The 18,417-nt window shown below is 39.1% G+C and overlaps 1 protein-coding gene across 3 annotated transcripts; it reads right to left on the reverse strand.

The window, feature by feature from the left end:
* tead3a (TEA domain family member 3 a) lies at nucleotides 1-16,945 on the reverse strand. Of its 3 annotated transcripts, XM_068597561.1 has the most exons (13): nucleotides 16,740-16,945; nucleotides 11,858-12,100; nucleotides 5,796-5,860; nucleotides 5,531-5,593; nucleotides 5,360-5,422; nucleotides 3,650-3,760; nucleotides 3,498-3,541; nucleotides 3,330-3,391; nucleotides 3,108-3,241; nucleotides 2,840-3,010; nucleotides 2,291-2,431; nucleotides 2,024-2,176; nucleotides 1-1,900 (listed from the first exon to the last, which is right to left on the reverse strand). In XM_068597561.1, the coding sequence occupies exons 2-13, from the start codon at nucleotides 11,862-11,864 to the stop codon at nucleotides 1,787-1,789; spliced, it is 1,128 nt and encodes a 375-aa protein (XP_068453662.1). In that variant the 5' UTR covers nucleotides 11,865-12,100; nucleotides 16,740-16,945; the 3' UTR covers nucleotides 1-1,786. The 3 variants fall into 3 exon arrangements, with proteins under 3 accessions (XP_068453662.1, XP_068453663.1, XP_068453664.1); XM_068597562.1 differs by lacking the exon at nucleotides 5,360-5,422; XM_068597563.1 differs by lacking the exon at nucleotides 16,740-16,945 and having other exon boundaries at nucleotides 4,174-5,593; nucleotides 11,858-11,879.
* Nucleotides 16,946-18,417: the final 1,472 nt, after the last annotated feature.

An 18,417-nucleotide genomic window follows, 5' to 3' on the forward strand; every position in this document is an offset into this window, starting at 1 on the left:
TTCTGCAAACACCATGTGGTTTTATTGGTATAGCATGAAGGCACAGATTTCATTCACTGAGCAGACTGGACCAAAAAAGGGATGAGGCACAGCCAACCAGAGTACATTGATGGGAAAAATAAACAGATACACATTTTGGCTGACCACACAGTGAATATGTTTTTTTAAACCAGTTGGCTTTTACTTTCATGATAATAGGTAAAAGATAATCCTGCCAGGAGAGGGCGTAATACAGTCAATTAACATTTACTATATAAAAAATGCTGGTAGCAATGTTTACCAGAAACAAAAAACGATACATCGACCAAAACAGAAAGAAAGCAAGTGTAAGCTGGATAATTTGTTAGTGTTATCAGACATAAATCTACCCCAGTGCACTGTGGGTAACCTTAGTGTGGTCTGTACCATACATCATTTTGCAGACACCAAAAGATACAACCAAAACACCCACCATTTCTGATGTTTAGAGTAAAACTTCTAGCTGTGCTGGTAAAATACAAAGAAAGATAGTTCATCTTTACAAAAACAAGTCTATTTACCTTGTTTTGGCTTATAAACAGTACCATTACAAGTGTAGTGTACACGTCCTATACATCAGTGCTCCTCAGGTTACGGCTTTATGAACCAAAGCACATTCTTATCCCAACTCACGCGGAGGTAGAAATACTGCAGCGAACCAACGCAGTTAGACTAAAACAGTATTGTGTAAATGAACAGTAAAAGATCATTATTTCATTCAAAATGCTGGACTGAATCCGAAACTGGCTGGGATCTACTTTGTTTCCCAAAATATGGGAGTCAAAAATTAAAACACCTCTTTAACATGGGAACAAACAATCCCCTCTCCCCCCCACACACTGTACCACTGGAAACCTTTGAACAGCAAATACACCATAAAGGGTGGCCCTTTTTACACTTTGACAATGTGTTTCAAATATAAATACGACTTTTACGTCTTCACATGTAGTGAATTGCATTCTCGGAAAAAAGGCACACTCTTTCTGTCTTGTGATCCTAACAGTTTTGATTAAACCAACTGGAGTACAATGATTCTCCACACTGAGCAGTGACAGAGGATACGCCATTATAGGCTCAATCAATTCCTACCTTGCAACGCTACAAATAAGCATGGTGGAAGAGTTAGATTAACACTGGTTAAATGATTTGATTGCCACCCTATATTCAAACTTGTCTCACATCAGTCACACCCATGATGTATATTCATATGCTTGGAAAACTCCCTGGAGAAGAGAACATCCATTTTCAGTGCACCACAGCTAGATTGTCATTGTATTTAATGTATATGACGGAAGAAAATAACATATTTAACTTGATGAAGTGTAGTTTGGCTCTTTTGCTGGTTTCATTGTGTCAATGAATTTAATTTCTTATTAAAAAGATAAATGTTACACCCAGACTGACAATGAGAGTTGTGCACACTCAGATTCACTAGGTGATTATGTAATTATTCAGCCAGTCGACTGAATAATTACATTGAATAACATTACAACACGTACTGATAATTACGCCACATTTTGGTAAAAACCTATAAACAATTATTTTAAAATTTAGTGTTTAAGTCATGGGATGTTAGGAAATGTGTGCATAGTTTGCAGTGATGGAAATGCATACACAGTGTGACTACAGTGTGACTGTTGGTCTGTTAAAACTAGTGTGTATTTAGAGTAGAGGAGTGTTGATTCTCTGTGTTTGAGCTGGAAATAGTGTTTATGCTGTATATATAAAAAAAGTCTGTAAAGAGTCTCTGCATGCACGCAGCGTGCTGCTAGTCATTAACTAGTCGATACACATGGTACTGTGCACCATGTTCACTGGTGGACACTTCAAACACAAAAGCGATGCACAGTAGAGTCTCCTGAGTCTCTCTGTTGGACACCACCTGGCAAGAGAAAGAGGGGAAAGAGGAAAACGTTGTCAGGATTTAAGGATTAAACATACAAACACCGGGCCAGAGTTACAGATGTGGAATGTAATAGAGATGCACACACAAATACATACACACCTGTAGGATGGTGAAGTTCTCCAGTACACTGTTCATCATGTATTTCTCTGGCAGGTGTTTGAGCTTGTGGATGAAGTTGATCATATATTCACACATGGGTGAACGATTGATGCGGAACACATACTTTCCTCCTTCCATGTGTGCATATTCTGTCTGAATGGGAGAAATCCACACATACGTGTCACAATTTAACCACGTTAATATGGTGGACAAGAGATTCTTTATTCGCGCTTTGAAAAAAAAAAAAAGAAATGTTCCCTTTCTTACCTCAACCTTCTCGACCACCTGTTTGCCAAAGGAGCAGACCTTTGTTGAGACACTGATGGTGATGTTTTCTGTACCACTGTACTGGCTGCTCACGCCGTAGAACACACCAGCGCCCTCCTCGATGTCACTGCTCAGGTCAGCCTGGAACAGGCACAGAAAGATGGACAGATGGTAAGTGTCAAAAAGAACAAAAACAAACACACCCATCTTCTATGTGTCTAGTCTAGCACACACCTGTATCAGGAAGGAAATACATCCACTATATGTATTTTGCTGAGTACCAATGTAAAAAAAACTCAGCGTAAACCAAAATGGTTTTTCTTTACAAGAAAACTCTACAGGTTTGGACTCTCGAGGTGAATAAGGAAAAGAAATGTATTCCCCCCTGATTTGATTTTATTCTTAACAAAGCAACAAGGCTTTCCTTCCCCTGTGTGGTGCATCTTGTGATAATTTATAAAGCAATGCATTTCTGTCCTGCAGCAGACTTTGCAAAGTTCTCAGCTTAAAATGATTTTATCAGGCAGAAAACTGCTTTTCTTTACTGACCCAGAACTTGACGAGGAAGAATGCGTTGTGAGGCCCTTTTTCATACAGCTCCTTCAGGCCTCCTTTCTTCTCAGAGAACTTGTCGTAAATCTGCCTCACATCTATGGACTCCAATACGGGGTCACTGTAGCCGGGGTTTGATGGGCCAATGAGTACGAAAAGGTGTTTATACTGTAGGGAAGAAAGGATAAGTGATTATAGAGCGGAGACATAGTTTTAGCAATTACTTATAGATCAATAAATTATATAAATGTATGGACGTCGTTACCGTCTCCCTGTCTCTCTGGATCTCCATAAAAGCAGAGTACTCCAGGAGCCGTAGTTTTGCTGAGGCGATGGTTCTGTCTTGCCATACAGGAGCTGCTATAGCTGCAGGCCGTGGGGGAGGCAAGGGCTCGTAGCCTACAAAACATTTAGATCAGAAAAGAACAATGACATACCAATAATCATTGCTATTTACTCAAATCAGTGAGTTTGTGTTCACACTTACTGATAGGTGCAGGGACAGCAGCTGGTAGTGTAGTGTATGGTGGCTGTGCAAAGGGCTTGATGCTGCAAAAAGGAAGAGGAGGAACAACACAAAATGAGCAACTGTACGAGCAAAAGCACAAGATGTACTCCAATTTTAACAAACCAAACCAGCGAGTCTGCCACTTACTCCTGAGAATGTCCAGGCTGTCCTGGCATTGGGCCGGGCCAAAACTGAACAAAGGGAAAGAAAGGAAACAGAACAGACAGTATTACTCAGAGTTTTACCCAGAAGGTAGAAAAGAACAGCTGTGTGTATGTATTTGTTTTTGTGTGTCTCACTCTGACTGGTGGTGGGAACGGAGTCTGGGGTTTCATTACACTAGCAGACACAATCTGAGCTGATGAGAGATTGGCTACTGTCTGCAATGCTTTATCTTTGGATACCTGGTCCTGAATGAGAAAGAAAAAAGTAATACACAATGAAAACTTGCAATTTCAAAAATAAAACACAGTAAAATATAGGTTCCACACTCCAAATTCAGACAACCTTCAAGGCCAGTTTAGACAGCCAGCCAGTCAACTTATTATAGAGTACTTCAGCGTGATGCAGTAACTACGAGGGAAGACAGGACAGAGTGCAAAGCAGATACAGGGGGATGCCAAAGCAGGACACGCACCAAGCTAGCAGGCTAGGAGAGCTAACTGGACCATCACCAGTATTTAACTAAAGCCACTAAAAACAAAAGTATTGTGCAGGTTTTTTGAGTTTGGCAGTAGAACTGCATTGTGGACTAGCAGTTATGTGATGCCAACCACAAAGCACAAAGCCTGAAGCAGAAGATTGTAATTGTATCAAAACTTACCAAGTTCATGGCCTATGGCAAAGAAGACACGTTAATAATTACCTTCAGTACATGCAAAACAACAGCAGGTCATAGATTCACTATTAGGTGATGAGGGAAAAACACCTTCCTCAGTGCGTATACATCTTTGAAATGACTCCACCTCTGACCTACCTTGACAAACGCACTCACAAACAAAAGGTATCTTACGTTGACAGAACACGCTACATCCTATGAATCTGGGAGGCGTAAAAGCTGACGTTTATACCAGGAAAGATACTGACCTGGAAATCTTAACAAGTTCTCCAAATGTGTATTAGAGTGCAGCAAGTTAAATGCATTTCGGGCAAAATTATGTCACAAAGAACGTTTATTACAGTGAATGGTAAAACCACAAGAAGACCGCTTCAACGGAAAAGATATAAAGTCTGAGGAAAATGTCTTAAGAGTGAGAACGGGGAGATCAGAAATGATTTTAAAAGAGAAATCTTGAAATTCGTAATATGTGCACATAGATGAGGGGCACCTTTAAAACTCCCTAAATGTCTGTGTGTATGGAAGCGTTTATGTATATTACTACTGCCATGCACATGCTGAGGTCAACAGAGCCTGCTATTAACTCTAATATAATTATCTACGTCCATAGCCACAAGCCTCTTAAACTAAGTACACTGCTCAACATTAATGCCATGCATTATAACAAAAAATATATTTTCCACAAATTATGATACACTGAAGCCTTCAAGAAATCTCTCTTTTGCAATAAGCAACGCCAGACGACATTGAACACTGACAGAAAGCAATGTTTTAAAATATAACAGGTTTGCAAAGCCTGTCATGTTCCCATGGCCATCAACTAACACTATCTCAGTGCCCTCATGGCGGCATTACATACACATCATGCACATAACTTTTTGTGAACTGGAATTTGAAAAACTGAATTTTTATATTTCATCAAGTTGTTCCAGTGGTCCTGCCTTAGATAGAGCCTTATCTGATCCTCCCCACTACACTAAATGCATATGTCATGCTATCTCATTAAATGGTTCCTTCCCTTGTAGTACATACAGTAACTCAACAGAGAAGCATACATCTGCCATAAGCTCTGACAAAGACTTCTGAGGTGATTTAATGTTTACGTTAGCTTGGATTTGGGTCACATGCAGAGCGAAGCAGCTAGCATGATAAAGTCAGTGAGCGTGTGTACCTTGAGCTTAGACTGAATCTCACGAGACTTTCTCTTGGCCAAGACTTGCAGGTGACTAGAGACCTGACAAAAGACAGGACGAAGGACAGAGGATGGGAGGAAAAAGGAAAGGAAAAAGAAGAGGGGATGTGACTACAGAGGGAAGGGAGAGTTGATTCAGCAGGGACCCACCTTGATGCTGGTCTGGTATTCTCGTACCCTCTTACGTGCCAGAACCTGAATGTGACTAGACACCTATGAAAGCAGGGTTACCCCCATGAAAAAAACAAATATTCACAGGGTGATTTTGCCATTTAAACAAAACCATGGTCCATTAATTATCAATTTAAAAAGGTGAATGGGTAAATTATAATAAAATACAAATAAACACTTTAGGAGATATGGCCCCCAGATACTGGATGTAAACACTGTGGTCCTGAATAGCAGCTGAGCATACCTGTTTGCGTGTGCGCGTCTTTCCTGTTCGTAGCTTGATATAGCGAGCTATCAGCTCATTTCGACCTAAAATTGAGAAGGCAAAAGAATACAATCAGAGTGGAGCACTTATAACTCAAATTTGAATAGTCACTAGAATATATCTTCTTTACATTATATGTCTTAGGCGTGTAGGACCCTATGACTATTTATAATGGTCTAAAAATGTCTAGCAGAGTCTAAATCAGTAACACATTGTGCTCCTACATTGTGCAATGTAGCCTTGTCTGTGGTTTGTCCACAAAATGTGCCTTTGTATTTTAAATTACACCACTCTGACCGCTGGTGCAACCAATATCATTCGTTCACTGAAACAGAAATGACCCTAAGAGGCAATGACGACATGATTAAGTGCTCTGACACAGCAATTGATCTCAAGTCTACTGCAACACAGCAAGCCACACAGCCTTTAATTTGCATCTTACAACATTAATTTGAAGTACAATCAGAACACACCCGGTAAGACCGTGAATCCGTCGTGTTTGTCAGCCCGGGGGGGAGATTTTATGCTGTGTATTTTGTACTAAAATCAATCTTTGCATGAAAAAAACAAACATGAAGATGCCATCCCATTTGAAATAAAGCTAGAATACTATAAAAGTTTAATGCAAATGCACTTTTAGTGGGAGATGGTGAGGCTACTCGTGTAGTTAACAGGCTTCACAAATGTGGTCACCACAAAGTGCACCATCAGTCATTTCTTTCTGCGCCTCCCCCAGCTCCAACCCACACCAGATGATCTGCTGGTGAACAACTCACTATTTACACGGCTGCAGATGTCAGAATTAGACAAAGGCTAAAGATAACCAAACGAAGCCTAACAGACCGCTTACACCGCTTTTATCTTTTAATCACAGAATGCACTAACATCCTTAACTTCACCATCCTCTTTCTGGGAAGTGGTGTGATGCTGTGGGGACTGAGGTCACATCACGCTGAGTCACATCAGCTCTGGCGTTACCAGAACACAGAATCCCCCAAAATCAACAGATGTGTCTGACTCAGATCAGGCAGTCAGCTCCAATTCCCAAAACAGGACACATGTGCTTTCCTGCAGCCTACCACATAAGGCCAAACTCATTTTCATCAGAATTCCAATCAAAGTTCCATTTGTTTTATGTGTGTTATGTACTCCTCATTTAGGAAACACCGCCCGTTCAACATGTAGATATATCTCTCCGTTTCCTCTTTCTGTCACATAAATCTAGGGATGCACCAATCCAACTTTTTCAGTGCTGTGTTATCTTTTGCAGTGCTTATTTAAATGAACAGTGTGCAACATTCAGGGGGATTAATTGGCAGGAATAGAAGATAGGACTATGTTTTTATTAGTGTACAATGAAAACTGAAACTAAAAATGCTTAGGTTTTATTTAGCTTAGAAAAAGCCATTTATATTTACATAGGAAGCGGGTCCTCTTCTCCGGCTCTTTCTCTTCTCCTCTTTCTACAGCAGCCCAGAATGGACATTTATCAGTCTGGAATGTGCTGTTTGTGCCTTTGCTTTACTTTGAGTAGCTGGCCACCAAACTCCGTATTAATGCAACTGGTGCTTTTTAATAGTACTTTTAATGTTTCAGAATAACTTATTTGGTCGCGCATGTGGTGGTAATGTAAATCAGGTGAAGTAAAGATTACTCGAGTTGACAGCAATTACTGTTACTGCGATACTACTTATACGAGTAAATAGACAATACTTTATCAAGACAACTCTTCAACAAGCACGACATGTAAACAAATGTGAAACCTAATTCAATCTGCTGTCCACAGTCTATAATCCACGGCCGCTTTGTTTACACAAGCATAGAAAGCACGATCGGCCAAAAGCCTTTTTATTTTTACGGTGTGAAACAGAAGTCTGTCTTTAGTCTGTTTATCTTAGTTTGTTCCTGTAAACTTCTTTACTGGCTGAGACAAAGCAGACAAGTGATACCTTGTGATGTCTGTGTTATTCATTATTGATTATTATCATTTATAAACTCCACTCATTTTAGATTTGTGACTTTGCTGTTGTAAAGACTACTTTTGCTGCTCTAGAAACTATATTTAAAATATATTGTTTTCAAAATTCTAGATGTGTTTTTAAGAGCAATCATTTAGCTCCTTGCAGTAATAAAATCCCTAAAGATACCTATCCCTACCTGTGAGGGCCACTGTAGTTCTCAAGATACACTTTGAAAGGGAGTCATATTGTTGCTTGCAATCTGAAACCTTACAACTAGATGCAACTAAATCTCACACACTGTTCCTTTGATAAGATGTACGCCTCACTGTGTGGACTGAGATCATTCTTTTATGGGAAGGCCAATACTAGTTTTGACTTAAGCATTGCTTTGTTCACTTAAAACAACATGTACTAAATAACGACATAGCCTACTAAATTATTATCTATTATTCCAATAATAAATCACACACGAGCAACTTCAAAATGAACAGGAATCAAAATTCCAGTATATGTTTGTATACAGTATATGTGTTTATATATAAACAGAAATGAATTGAATACATCAACCCCATCACAATAACTGATCCATCTGATTAAATTAGTATATCGCTCATTCAACATTTTTTTTGGCATGAAATTAGGAATTACATTTTCATCAAAAGAGAGAAAGAGAAATTATAACGAAAACTAAACAAACTTGAATCTAACTTTATTTGGTTATCATTTCAATGGGGCTACACAATTAAAAATAAGAGGGAAAGACCAAAATGACCCCAAAGAAATTCAACCACATGCTAAAGCAGATTTGATTTAGCTTCATTTACCAGGGCCTGTATTTACAATTTTACTCCCATCAGAAAGCTAAGAATGAAAGCTAGTCCTCAAATTTCTTTGGACTATAAGATTTGAGAGAGAAAATGTTTTGGAAGAATTGTAAACTAGATCATTGGTTGTGATGCATAATTAATTAGCTATGGCACTATGAATAATTCAGAATGGCTTTTAGATTGTTTCCTTTACAACGCGTTTCCAGTTATTTAATCTCCATTTTGTACATATTCTAAATTAAATGTTTATTGATGTCACCTATTAATTGCTACTGAAATTATGAAGGATTCAAAATGTGATTTTACCCCCAACATACACATCACTCAGTAAAGTGTAAGTATTTAAACAATATGACAGATGTTACTCTTGATAAATATGTCTTATTCTTCACATTCTGGGTAGAACCTTGTTAATACAAAATTGTTTCTCTTAAAAGTACATTCTTAGTTTGATAAATAGAGAATCCAAAATAGATTGTGCAATTAAAAAAATAGCATCAACATGATGCTATAATAACAATAGCACCCTCTATTTCTTCCGTGTCATTCTGTGAGTGCAATCTCCTGAGATGGTGATCTGTCCGCTGATCATCCTAATTTGGGAATACATGCTTGACACCTTAATCCAGGGTGATATCATAGTAGCTACAAATCACTGAGAGCATAGGTTCAAATACAACTGGCCGAGATTAGCAGAAGAGGCACATGTATTCTTGCATGCATTGAAGTAAAACTGATATTTTGATACGAGTGTAAGTAGAGTGGGATTTTAAATAGTATAACATTGGTATGCTAGTTTAAACGTATTTTCTTGGTTTTAACAGCTGCACTAAGTGATCCAATCTTCTCAATATAAGTTTGGGGAAATAAGCAGGAAATGGTTCCGACAGCTTGACTGCTATATCCATATCTACTTTTAAGTTACTTTTAGACATGAACTGTTATCCATAAATTATCTGCCAAGTTGACAAGCCAGTTGACTTCGTGTTTCAGAGGGACTTCAGTTCATTAATGTGTTAAATATGCATCGGTTATGACTATTTTGGACCGAGTGTTATTATCTTTTGCAACAGTCACACTACAAATGGGCACAAGAATAAACATTAAAGTTATAGTATACAAACTCACAAATGGCTATGTGTTTACTCCCCTTGACCTACTGGAGGATGTTGTGATGTAGGATGGGTGTATTTAAGGACAGGTGATCATGATATGGGTGGTGAAGCTAAGACAGAATTCTTGATGAAATATCACACCATAAGTTGACAAGTGAAGAAGTTTTGATTTGTTCTGTAAAGAAACTGATATGTTTTTTACTAAGTTCTAAAATTAAAAAATATGCAAAGTTTTAAAACTAAAATGGGACATTCAAAGTTAAACACATTGATAACAGTCACAGTCGATATTAATAGGCAGTGACTCAAACGTTTGGGGCTTGAAAATGAGAGACTTGAGGGTTAATGTAAGAGTGAGGATTATGTTCAATCTCAGTGTAGCTTTCCAAAGTGTGAATGTGTGTACCGCTGGGACTGTCCTTGTTTATTTAGATAAGAGTGGGGGTGGTCAACACAGCAAGCCCACACTTCCACAAAAGGAGACAATGCTGCTGCAACGCTGAAACAAACTTTCCCTTTCTGTCGCATGGGATCACATATCTTGCTAACCTCAGAACACACACTCACACAAATGCACGACACAGGCTGCTACAGGCAGCATGCCAACACTCAGCCAAAAAAGCTAGGAATGTTGGGTGCTCGCCAAGATTCTATAAGGTAGGAAGAAACCACCAAATACGTCAAAGCTGTAGTCACAGGCTCCTGAACAGATCCTAACTACATAAGCAGTTGTTCATGCGGTCTAATTGACCAATACAAATTAGTCTTAAAGCAATTAGTGACCGGAGGAATTGGTGATGAAGCAACTTCTTCATCTTCTTACCCAAACCTGACCTAAAATTTTAACCTGCTCCCCCTTTTAATCCTGTCATTTCACCTCAAACTAAACAGCCATCTCCAAAAAAATACCTGCATGCAGATCACCTGAGCAAAAACAGGACAAGAATGAGCCTCTGGGTTTCCAAATGGTCCCAGTTCCCAACACTGGCTTTTGAGGGACGTCCTTCGAAAACCAAACCATATCAGGCAAAGTTTCCGTTTCATATAACTCTTTAAAACTTAAGACTGATAGAGAGTTTGTGCAGATCGTTCACTTTGGCCATTATACTTCATGGTAGTGGTGTAACGGACTGTCGTCAATCTGCAATCTTTAAGGATTCCTCCCCCCACAGTTTGGCACACCTGTGAAGTACGGATTAATTGCACTGAAATGTGAATGTGAAACTAAGTTTTACCAGCAATTGTTTTTGGTCGATATTCAGTAAAAAAAAAAAAATGTGATCGAGAGATTGACATTGATGCTTTCTAGTTGAAGATAAAGTATAATGCTACATGGCCACATCAACAAATCGCGTCAGAATTGGCAGGAGGACAGCTTGTAACTTTGGCTGCACCGGAGCGAACCGCTAACATACGGAGGTTCCATACCGGTATAAGGATTGGGCAAAAGTAAATTATAATGTTATCATGTGTTCAAATGAATAAATCAATTTAGTTTTTGGTGTTAAATTTGAATACTTACAGTTGTTTTAATATATACAGCAATGTATAGATATTTAAGAATGAATCATGGCCTGTTAAACTTTTAAACACTAGCTCAAAGCAATGTATATTAAGTACTTATGCTAAGAGTTCTTTAAAACAATAAAATAACAATCTTTAATTGTCTTGTTGTTATGCAAATAACAATTAAAACAAGTATATTTACACAAACTTCAGGACAATAGAACATATATGTTGGCAATAGTCTGGAGCCTTGTATACCAGCTGCTTGAACAAACCAACAACCAAAACGATCTGAAGAGGCTGAAATGGTTTATCTGCGAATTGCAATTTGTATCAATAGGAGAGAAAGAACGTGACTGGGGCATCTCTAAAAAGTTATATTGTCTCTCTTTTTTACTGATTTCACTAAACATGAGCCGTATACAAATTACTTAAGTGTAATGTGTTGTTTACAGTGGTAAGTGGCTTTACAGTGGCTGAAGATTGGAAGTTTCATTCCCTACTGGTACTGCTGCAAACATTGATATACTGTATATTGGAATATTGAAGTCATCAGCATAAACAAAGGTGGATATGATGGCTGACTGGATGATAGCATCATTACATCAGGTCAGAAATGTCCTGTTCCTCACCATACATCTTCCCCTCGTCAGAAAGTATGATCTTCCTCCTGCCGCAGGGAGGGTAGATGGCCAGAGCTTCGTGAAAGCTCTGCTCAATGTCTGGACTCCAAACTCCCTCAGGGTCGCCATCCAATCCACGGTCCGCCCCATCTGCCACTCCTTCTCCATCGGCGCCGTCCTCCTGCGCCCCGTCAGGGCTGCCACGGCAACTCCACTCCGACGCAATGATGACGGCTCCTGACCACAACACACCTAGAACATATAGGATAAGACATTTTCTAAAGATTTCACATCCTTTCAATTGCTGTTGCTACGCCTGTCAAACTTTCCGTTCTCCCTTAGTATTCAATTTTCAACGACAATACTCAAAATGTCGTAATATATAATGCGAAATAGGAATGTTTTAGATTTGGTGTGGATAGGATCATCATAGAGATTGTGATTTTTATTGCACAAATGATTTACTTTTGATCTTAAAAGATCGTCAGTATGTTATCTTGTTCTTTTATAACCCTGTCTTGCTGATTAATTTGTTAAATGTAAGACTACTTGGGTTAACACTCTCTATGCTTGCACTGAATCCATGTTTTGATATATTAAAACAGCATTACACCAAAACATGTGCCACAATGTTGAGAGCACAGAGCAGCATTTGTTTTGATAGCTGATGAATTTAGAAAAAAAGCCATGGCAATCAGCGAGGACTAAAGAAATTAATACAGCCGTCTTCCGGATGTTTTGAAAACATAGCATTCAGCTTGAAATGATCTATTACAACAAAACACAACCCCTAAAGTGTATAGTCTGTGAACAAGAAATAATAAACAAAATACATTGTTGTGGTTACAATCATTTTTTAATCTTCAACCCACCAAAGTACTTGCTCTTTGGTAGATTGGGGGAAAAAAATCGGCTCTCAACCACACATACTCCTCCCTACAACAATAGCAGCCTGGAAATCATTGTTTCTTTAAAGAAACACGTTGTAATCCACATGAAACCCCATTGATCTTAAATTCAATGGCCGTTTAAGGATTTTGGAAGTAACTCACTTTAAAAAAATACTGTTGTGTCTGTTTATAAACAAACTCCTGACTGAATGTATTTTAATGTATGTTTTTTGGTGTGAGAAGTAGAGAAGCAGTACAGAGCATGGGACTGAATGAATGAGGCATCCCCACTGAAGCACACAGGTGATGAAGTTATTAAATTAAGTTTAAAAACAAATTACAAGCACAAGGGTTAGTTAGAATTTAGAGTCTGGGGTATTAAAGCCAAACTCCAAGGTTATCCATTTGCTAATAGACTAGTTTCTAGCTTTTCAAATGTGGCGATATGACACTTTTCTTTTATTACATCAGATAAAACAAAGAATTTGAAAATGCCAACTCAGGCTCTGGGAAATGATAATGGCCAATTTCACTATTTTCATGCATTTTATAGAAAATAATTACTACATGAATCAATAAAGAAAATTATTGTTATTCACTGCATATGACAATGAGGCCACTCTATTCACGTCAATTCTATGTTTATACTAGAATTTGTTTAAATTTGCACCAATTAGTTGCTGCATTAAAAAGGGTTGACGCTTGAATTGTGAGTCCTATTCAAGTTGCTGGTGTACGACGTCTTAGTTTAATAATAAATAACAATTAAATAAATGTATATTATCTTTATGATATTTTGTTTTACAAAGTTAAGAAAGCAATATTAAGGTCAAGCCTTGATTAATACAGCTTATTTATTAAACACTGGTAATAAATCAACACTTGCTATCAGCCGATAACCAAAGCCCAGGTTCAGTATCGAGACAAAAAAAAAACAACTGTTCATCCCGAGTTCTTAATTTGTACAATGCACATATGAGTTGAGCCCTGCGTGTTTTGAATGAGACCCAAACAAAAAATGGTCACACACTTTATTCATTCAAAGACATTGACAGACGGGACCAGGGTTAACTTTGTGGCTGTGACAGATTTCCTGGACTCCAAATATCTCCACACATCACAGTGAGAGATCAGATTCATCTGAAGTCATTTACAGCCTCCATGTACACAGGGCATATTAATAGCCCTGGCATCTGGGGGATAAAGACCTGACAAGCAAAATGGCAAAACTTTAGGAGCTTGTGAATTTACAAATACACTGGCCAAGGTCAATGAAGACACTACCGGTTGGTTGAGATATTACGGTTATACCAGTTAGTGATGCCAAGACCAGATAGTCATTTTCCTTCCACAATCCAACCTAGACAAAACTACTTTAAGAGGCAGTACTTGAGCCATATGCACTTCCCAGAAGCCTGCAACCTAAGGCTACATGAGGAAATTACACATTCTTCTGTTATTGTTGAAGATGCTCCAAGTCTCCTCAAACACATGCACACATATGCAACATTAATACCGCTTGGTGTAATGTTTTCCAGAGTGTGTGTAACATGGTCCCTGCCACAGAAGAACCACAGAGGATCAGTGTGGTCGCAAGAGCTTCCCCTGCTGTGGTGGGCTTATTGGACACTCTGCACAGGGCCTTCCCAGTTTGAATCACTGCTGAAGGGCCTGTGCTGTTGCCATAGCGATAAGACAGGCCCTTGTGATATGGTCAGGGGAGAGCAATGGCTGAAGCAACATTAAAACGTTCAACTCCTCTTGAATATCACGATCGCTGAGAAGTCAGCGACAGGGAAGATGTTTCTAGATATACTCCACAATGCAACAGAAGTTCCCAACCTGTGGGTGATTCATCTGAGGGGTCACAAGAGGCTTCAATGATTTTCAACTAATCTTTGCTATTTGTTCTTGTGAAATCTTTTGTATCCTCACTTACTCAGGCCTAGAAAGGATTTCAAATAAAAGATGGAAGGAAACATCCTACCCAACTACTCAAAGCTCATGTTCACACAAATCTCGAAACTCAAAAGATTCCAATATCCTATTTTTAAAAAAAACAACAAAAGAACGCGACTTAAAAGCAAAGAAGCAAAAGAAAAGTTTGCCTTCTGACTGTAAGACTCTTTTTAAAAAAAATCAAAACTTCCAGCAAACCTCTTTATCCTAGAGCTCATGGAGAAAGTGCACTGGCTTTTATTCAATTTTTCTCTGATCATCATGATCTCTTTCTCAAAGTAAGTCTATGGAAAAAAAAAATGTTTTGTGTCTAATTGCATTACGTGGCAAATTCTAGTGATGGCGTCATGGTGTTGATATGCAAGGTGGATGCACTGCTTATAGTTCAATTATATGTACGCTAGACAAAAAAATTGGTTCGTCACAGTCAGCCATTTGTTTAGGTCGTGCACCTGGAAAGCTTGGAGGGAAAAATATAAATGGAAGTTCTGACTTCCGACTAGAATGCAGCACAAGGCCACAACCTGTGGCGATTGCTCTGAGGTATTCAATTATTCAATGCTAAGGGGTCCCAAACTTTGGAGACCACTAATACATGTGATAACATAGGGTACATTTCTTTGTCTCTGAGCGGCTTGTTGGCACAAAAAAAGGAATATAGATTGGGTTATTCAACATGTAGCTGTTAATAGACTCTGTGTATGTGTTGTATTAACAATGCTTTATGGTAATTTCAATATTGTGCCAAGGACACTGTAAGCAAAAAGCTAGTTCAATACTTTTCTGCATATATAGTTAAATAAGGTCAGAGCAAACTTGTACACACATTTGTAATTCCTACAAATGAATAATGAAGCAAAGCTAAGAAAACTATAATTAAAATGTATAAGTGTAGTAAGAACATGGCCAGGGAGTACATACATCAGGACTGATGGTATGGAAACGTTGCTTTGCCTAACATTGTAACTGAAGCAGCAGTTACAGTGTGTAATGCAAAGTTAGGACAGTGTGCACTTAAGGCATATGTGGCCCCTGTCAGTTTCAATATAACTCCCAGTGGCCAAAAGGTCAGATGTTTAGTGCAGAGAAGCCAGAGCATTGAGCTAAATAAAGCTATGAGCTCAGCTAACATTGACAAGAGACATGCACATAACGGCCTGCCTTCTGCTCCAATGGGACCAGTGACATTATGATTAACAGCACTAGATCTCATCACAGTACTTTAAGATTAACATGGCCACCTCAGCTGACGACTACTACTACTACTATTACTACTACAACAACTACTACTACTACAACATACTCTAGTAGCTTGACTGCAAATCAATCCGATTGTAAGCTCTTCGTAGGAGCCTAAAGATTAAATCATACAGAAAGTGGATAACTCAGTCGGGATGTGAGTGCTGGAGACGAACAAAAGGTGTTTCTTCACTACTGTCTTCTGCTAAACCCGTAAGACCAGTCTCACATGTTAGTGGCACTTTTATAACAACAGCAGAGGATTCCTATCTGCTAGCATGTAACGTCATAGCTCGCGAAGAGGGGAGAAAAAAAAATCACACTCAACGGTTGGAAGCCGTTTAGCCAACTGTGAGTTGGCAAAATCTGCTTTTGAATCAAAGTGTAGTGAACAAACTATGCCCAGCTGTTGTTAAAGCACTGTAACACACGATAAAGTGGAAAAGGCGGTGCTATTTTACATACTTCAGTGGCTATTTTACAGTCGAGCGCCTGATAACACACTCGAGCTGGCATGCTAGTCGGTTAGCTCGCGAGCTAATAATACCTCAACAAACTCCAAACTAAGTCCAAGAGACGCCTGGGAAGTCACGGCGAGCACGGCCACGAGAAGCGGAGGACACGCAGAAAAGGGAGCTCGCTGCTCAACACAAGGAGCCTCTGATTCAGCAACGCGGCAGCGAGGGGGGGAAATGCGAAATATGTCAAATATCCCAAAACTTCAAGCACACACGAAGCGAAGCAGCTGCCGCAGCGTGAAAGTTTCAAGCACACAACAAAGAACTATGTGAGAGCGCACTCACCTTACTATGGCTTCCCTGCCCCGCTGCTGCTACAGGCACACACTCGTCCCCCGTGCGGGTTTCCTTTTCCTTAAAGCAGTTCGGTTTCACTGTACCGCGAGTATTTTTTCCTCGGTACAAATAACCGTGTTTGACAGAAAAAAAGGCGGAATGCCAAGTATGAGTTTTGGTATGAAATCAACGCGCGGAGGAAAACGCACAGAGGCGTGGCGTCGAAACACGCGCACACGCAAAAGTTTTGGGTGTCCCAACGCAAACTCCTCCCATGACACCAGACTCCTGGTGGAGGAGGACAAAAAAGGGGGATAGGGAGGGATGTTAGTGTTGAGTGTAGGTCACGTCGATGACTCCTCTCCCTCAAATTGCGATTATTCACATGTATGCCCTGATAGTGGAGAAGGAAGAATCTATTATAAGTTTTAAGACAAAAATGCTCCTTCGCTTTTTGGGCTAAATAAAGAGAGCAACAGGCTAAATCCGTGTCAACAGGTTTGTGCAAATACAACTTTGCATGTATTACAAAATCGTGAGGTCACCTTCCTATATTATTGTGTTTAATCATATTACTATACATATCTGAAAAAGCGATTTATTTTACAGTCAACACTGATTTATCTAAATTTAAAACAAAATTCAAAACAATTCAAACAATGCTTTCTTTTTTTCACAGGACCAATATCAATCCATTAACCCAACACAGCTGTACAGTTATTATTTATTATATTTAATATCTAAATGAATGTAGCTATTCAAACTGTTTTTATTCATCAGGCACCATCATGGGAAACATGGTGACATGAGGTTAATTGATAATTTTTCAGGCAACTATTGTGTATTTTAGTTAGGTATTTCATTCAAATATAGTCTATACTAATTATATATTTTTGCATACGAAGAAACATTTAGTGTAAATTCTCTCTTATGTCATATTCATGTTACATATTCTTAAAGTATTCACTTGGACACTAGGAGGGAGGCGGGAGAGGGGGCGGAGGGGCGGGGGGGTCGAGAGGGCTGACAAAGCTGCTAGGGGATCTAGATAGGCTTGGGTAAGCCCTGGTTAATGATTTACATCTCCTACAGTATTATTCTCCTATACTGACAAGGTGAGAGTAATTAGAGGAAAGGGCCCTGCTATGCAGTCGACATGTAACAGTGAATCTATTGTAAAAGGAGATGTAATGGGCTCTGGATGAAATGTCACGAGACTGACAAAGAGACTTAAACACCCTTATTCTCAACTGCTGACAGTAAGCTCCTGTTTAATGGTACAGATTAAATGCTGATACCTGAGCAGGAATCTTGCGTTACATCTATTTCCAACAGTTGGTGTTGGATCAGAAGTGATCAGTGAGGGTTGATGCTGGACTCCCACCATTATCATTATCATCCCAATATATTTAAGATCTACAAGAACCTGCACCTACATGAAAAGGCTCTTGTCACCCACTCGATGTCCGATTGGAATGATGTTATCCCTCCATATGGCCACTAGAGGGCAATATTATCACAGGCATGAGTATATCACGATCTAATGGCACTAGCAGAACATACATATAACTTGATGAAAAAGTAGGTGTCATTAACAACCAATAAAGAAGCTTTTTGGGAGGTAAATGTTGTATTTGGCTTATCGCTGAGAATGTATCAAGATGCTCAGAAAAAAAGGCTATTCATT

The sequence above is a fragment of the Clinocottus analis genome, unplaced genomic scaffold, assembly GCF_023055335.1.
Source record: "Clinocottus analis isolate CAN_PGR_092001 unplaced genomic scaffold, fCliAna1.0.p SCAF_4, whole genome shotgun sequence".
Classification (NCBI taxonomy): Eukaryota; Metazoa; Chordata; class Actinopteri; order Perciformes; family Cottidae; genus Clinocottus; species Clinocottus analis.

Excerpts from the sequence above, each read along its gene's own strand:
- tead3a (XM_068597561.1), bottom strand. Across the intron at positions 3,392-3,497 it reads CAGCCTGGACATTCTCAGGA|CATCAAGCCCTTTGCACAGC; the intron begins GTAAGTGGCAGA and ends TCCTTTTTGCAG. Across the intron at positions 2,432-2,839 it reads TCTTCCTCGTCAAGTTCTGG|GCTGACCTGAGCAGTGACAT; the intron begins GTCAGTAAAGAA and ends TGCCTGTTCCAG.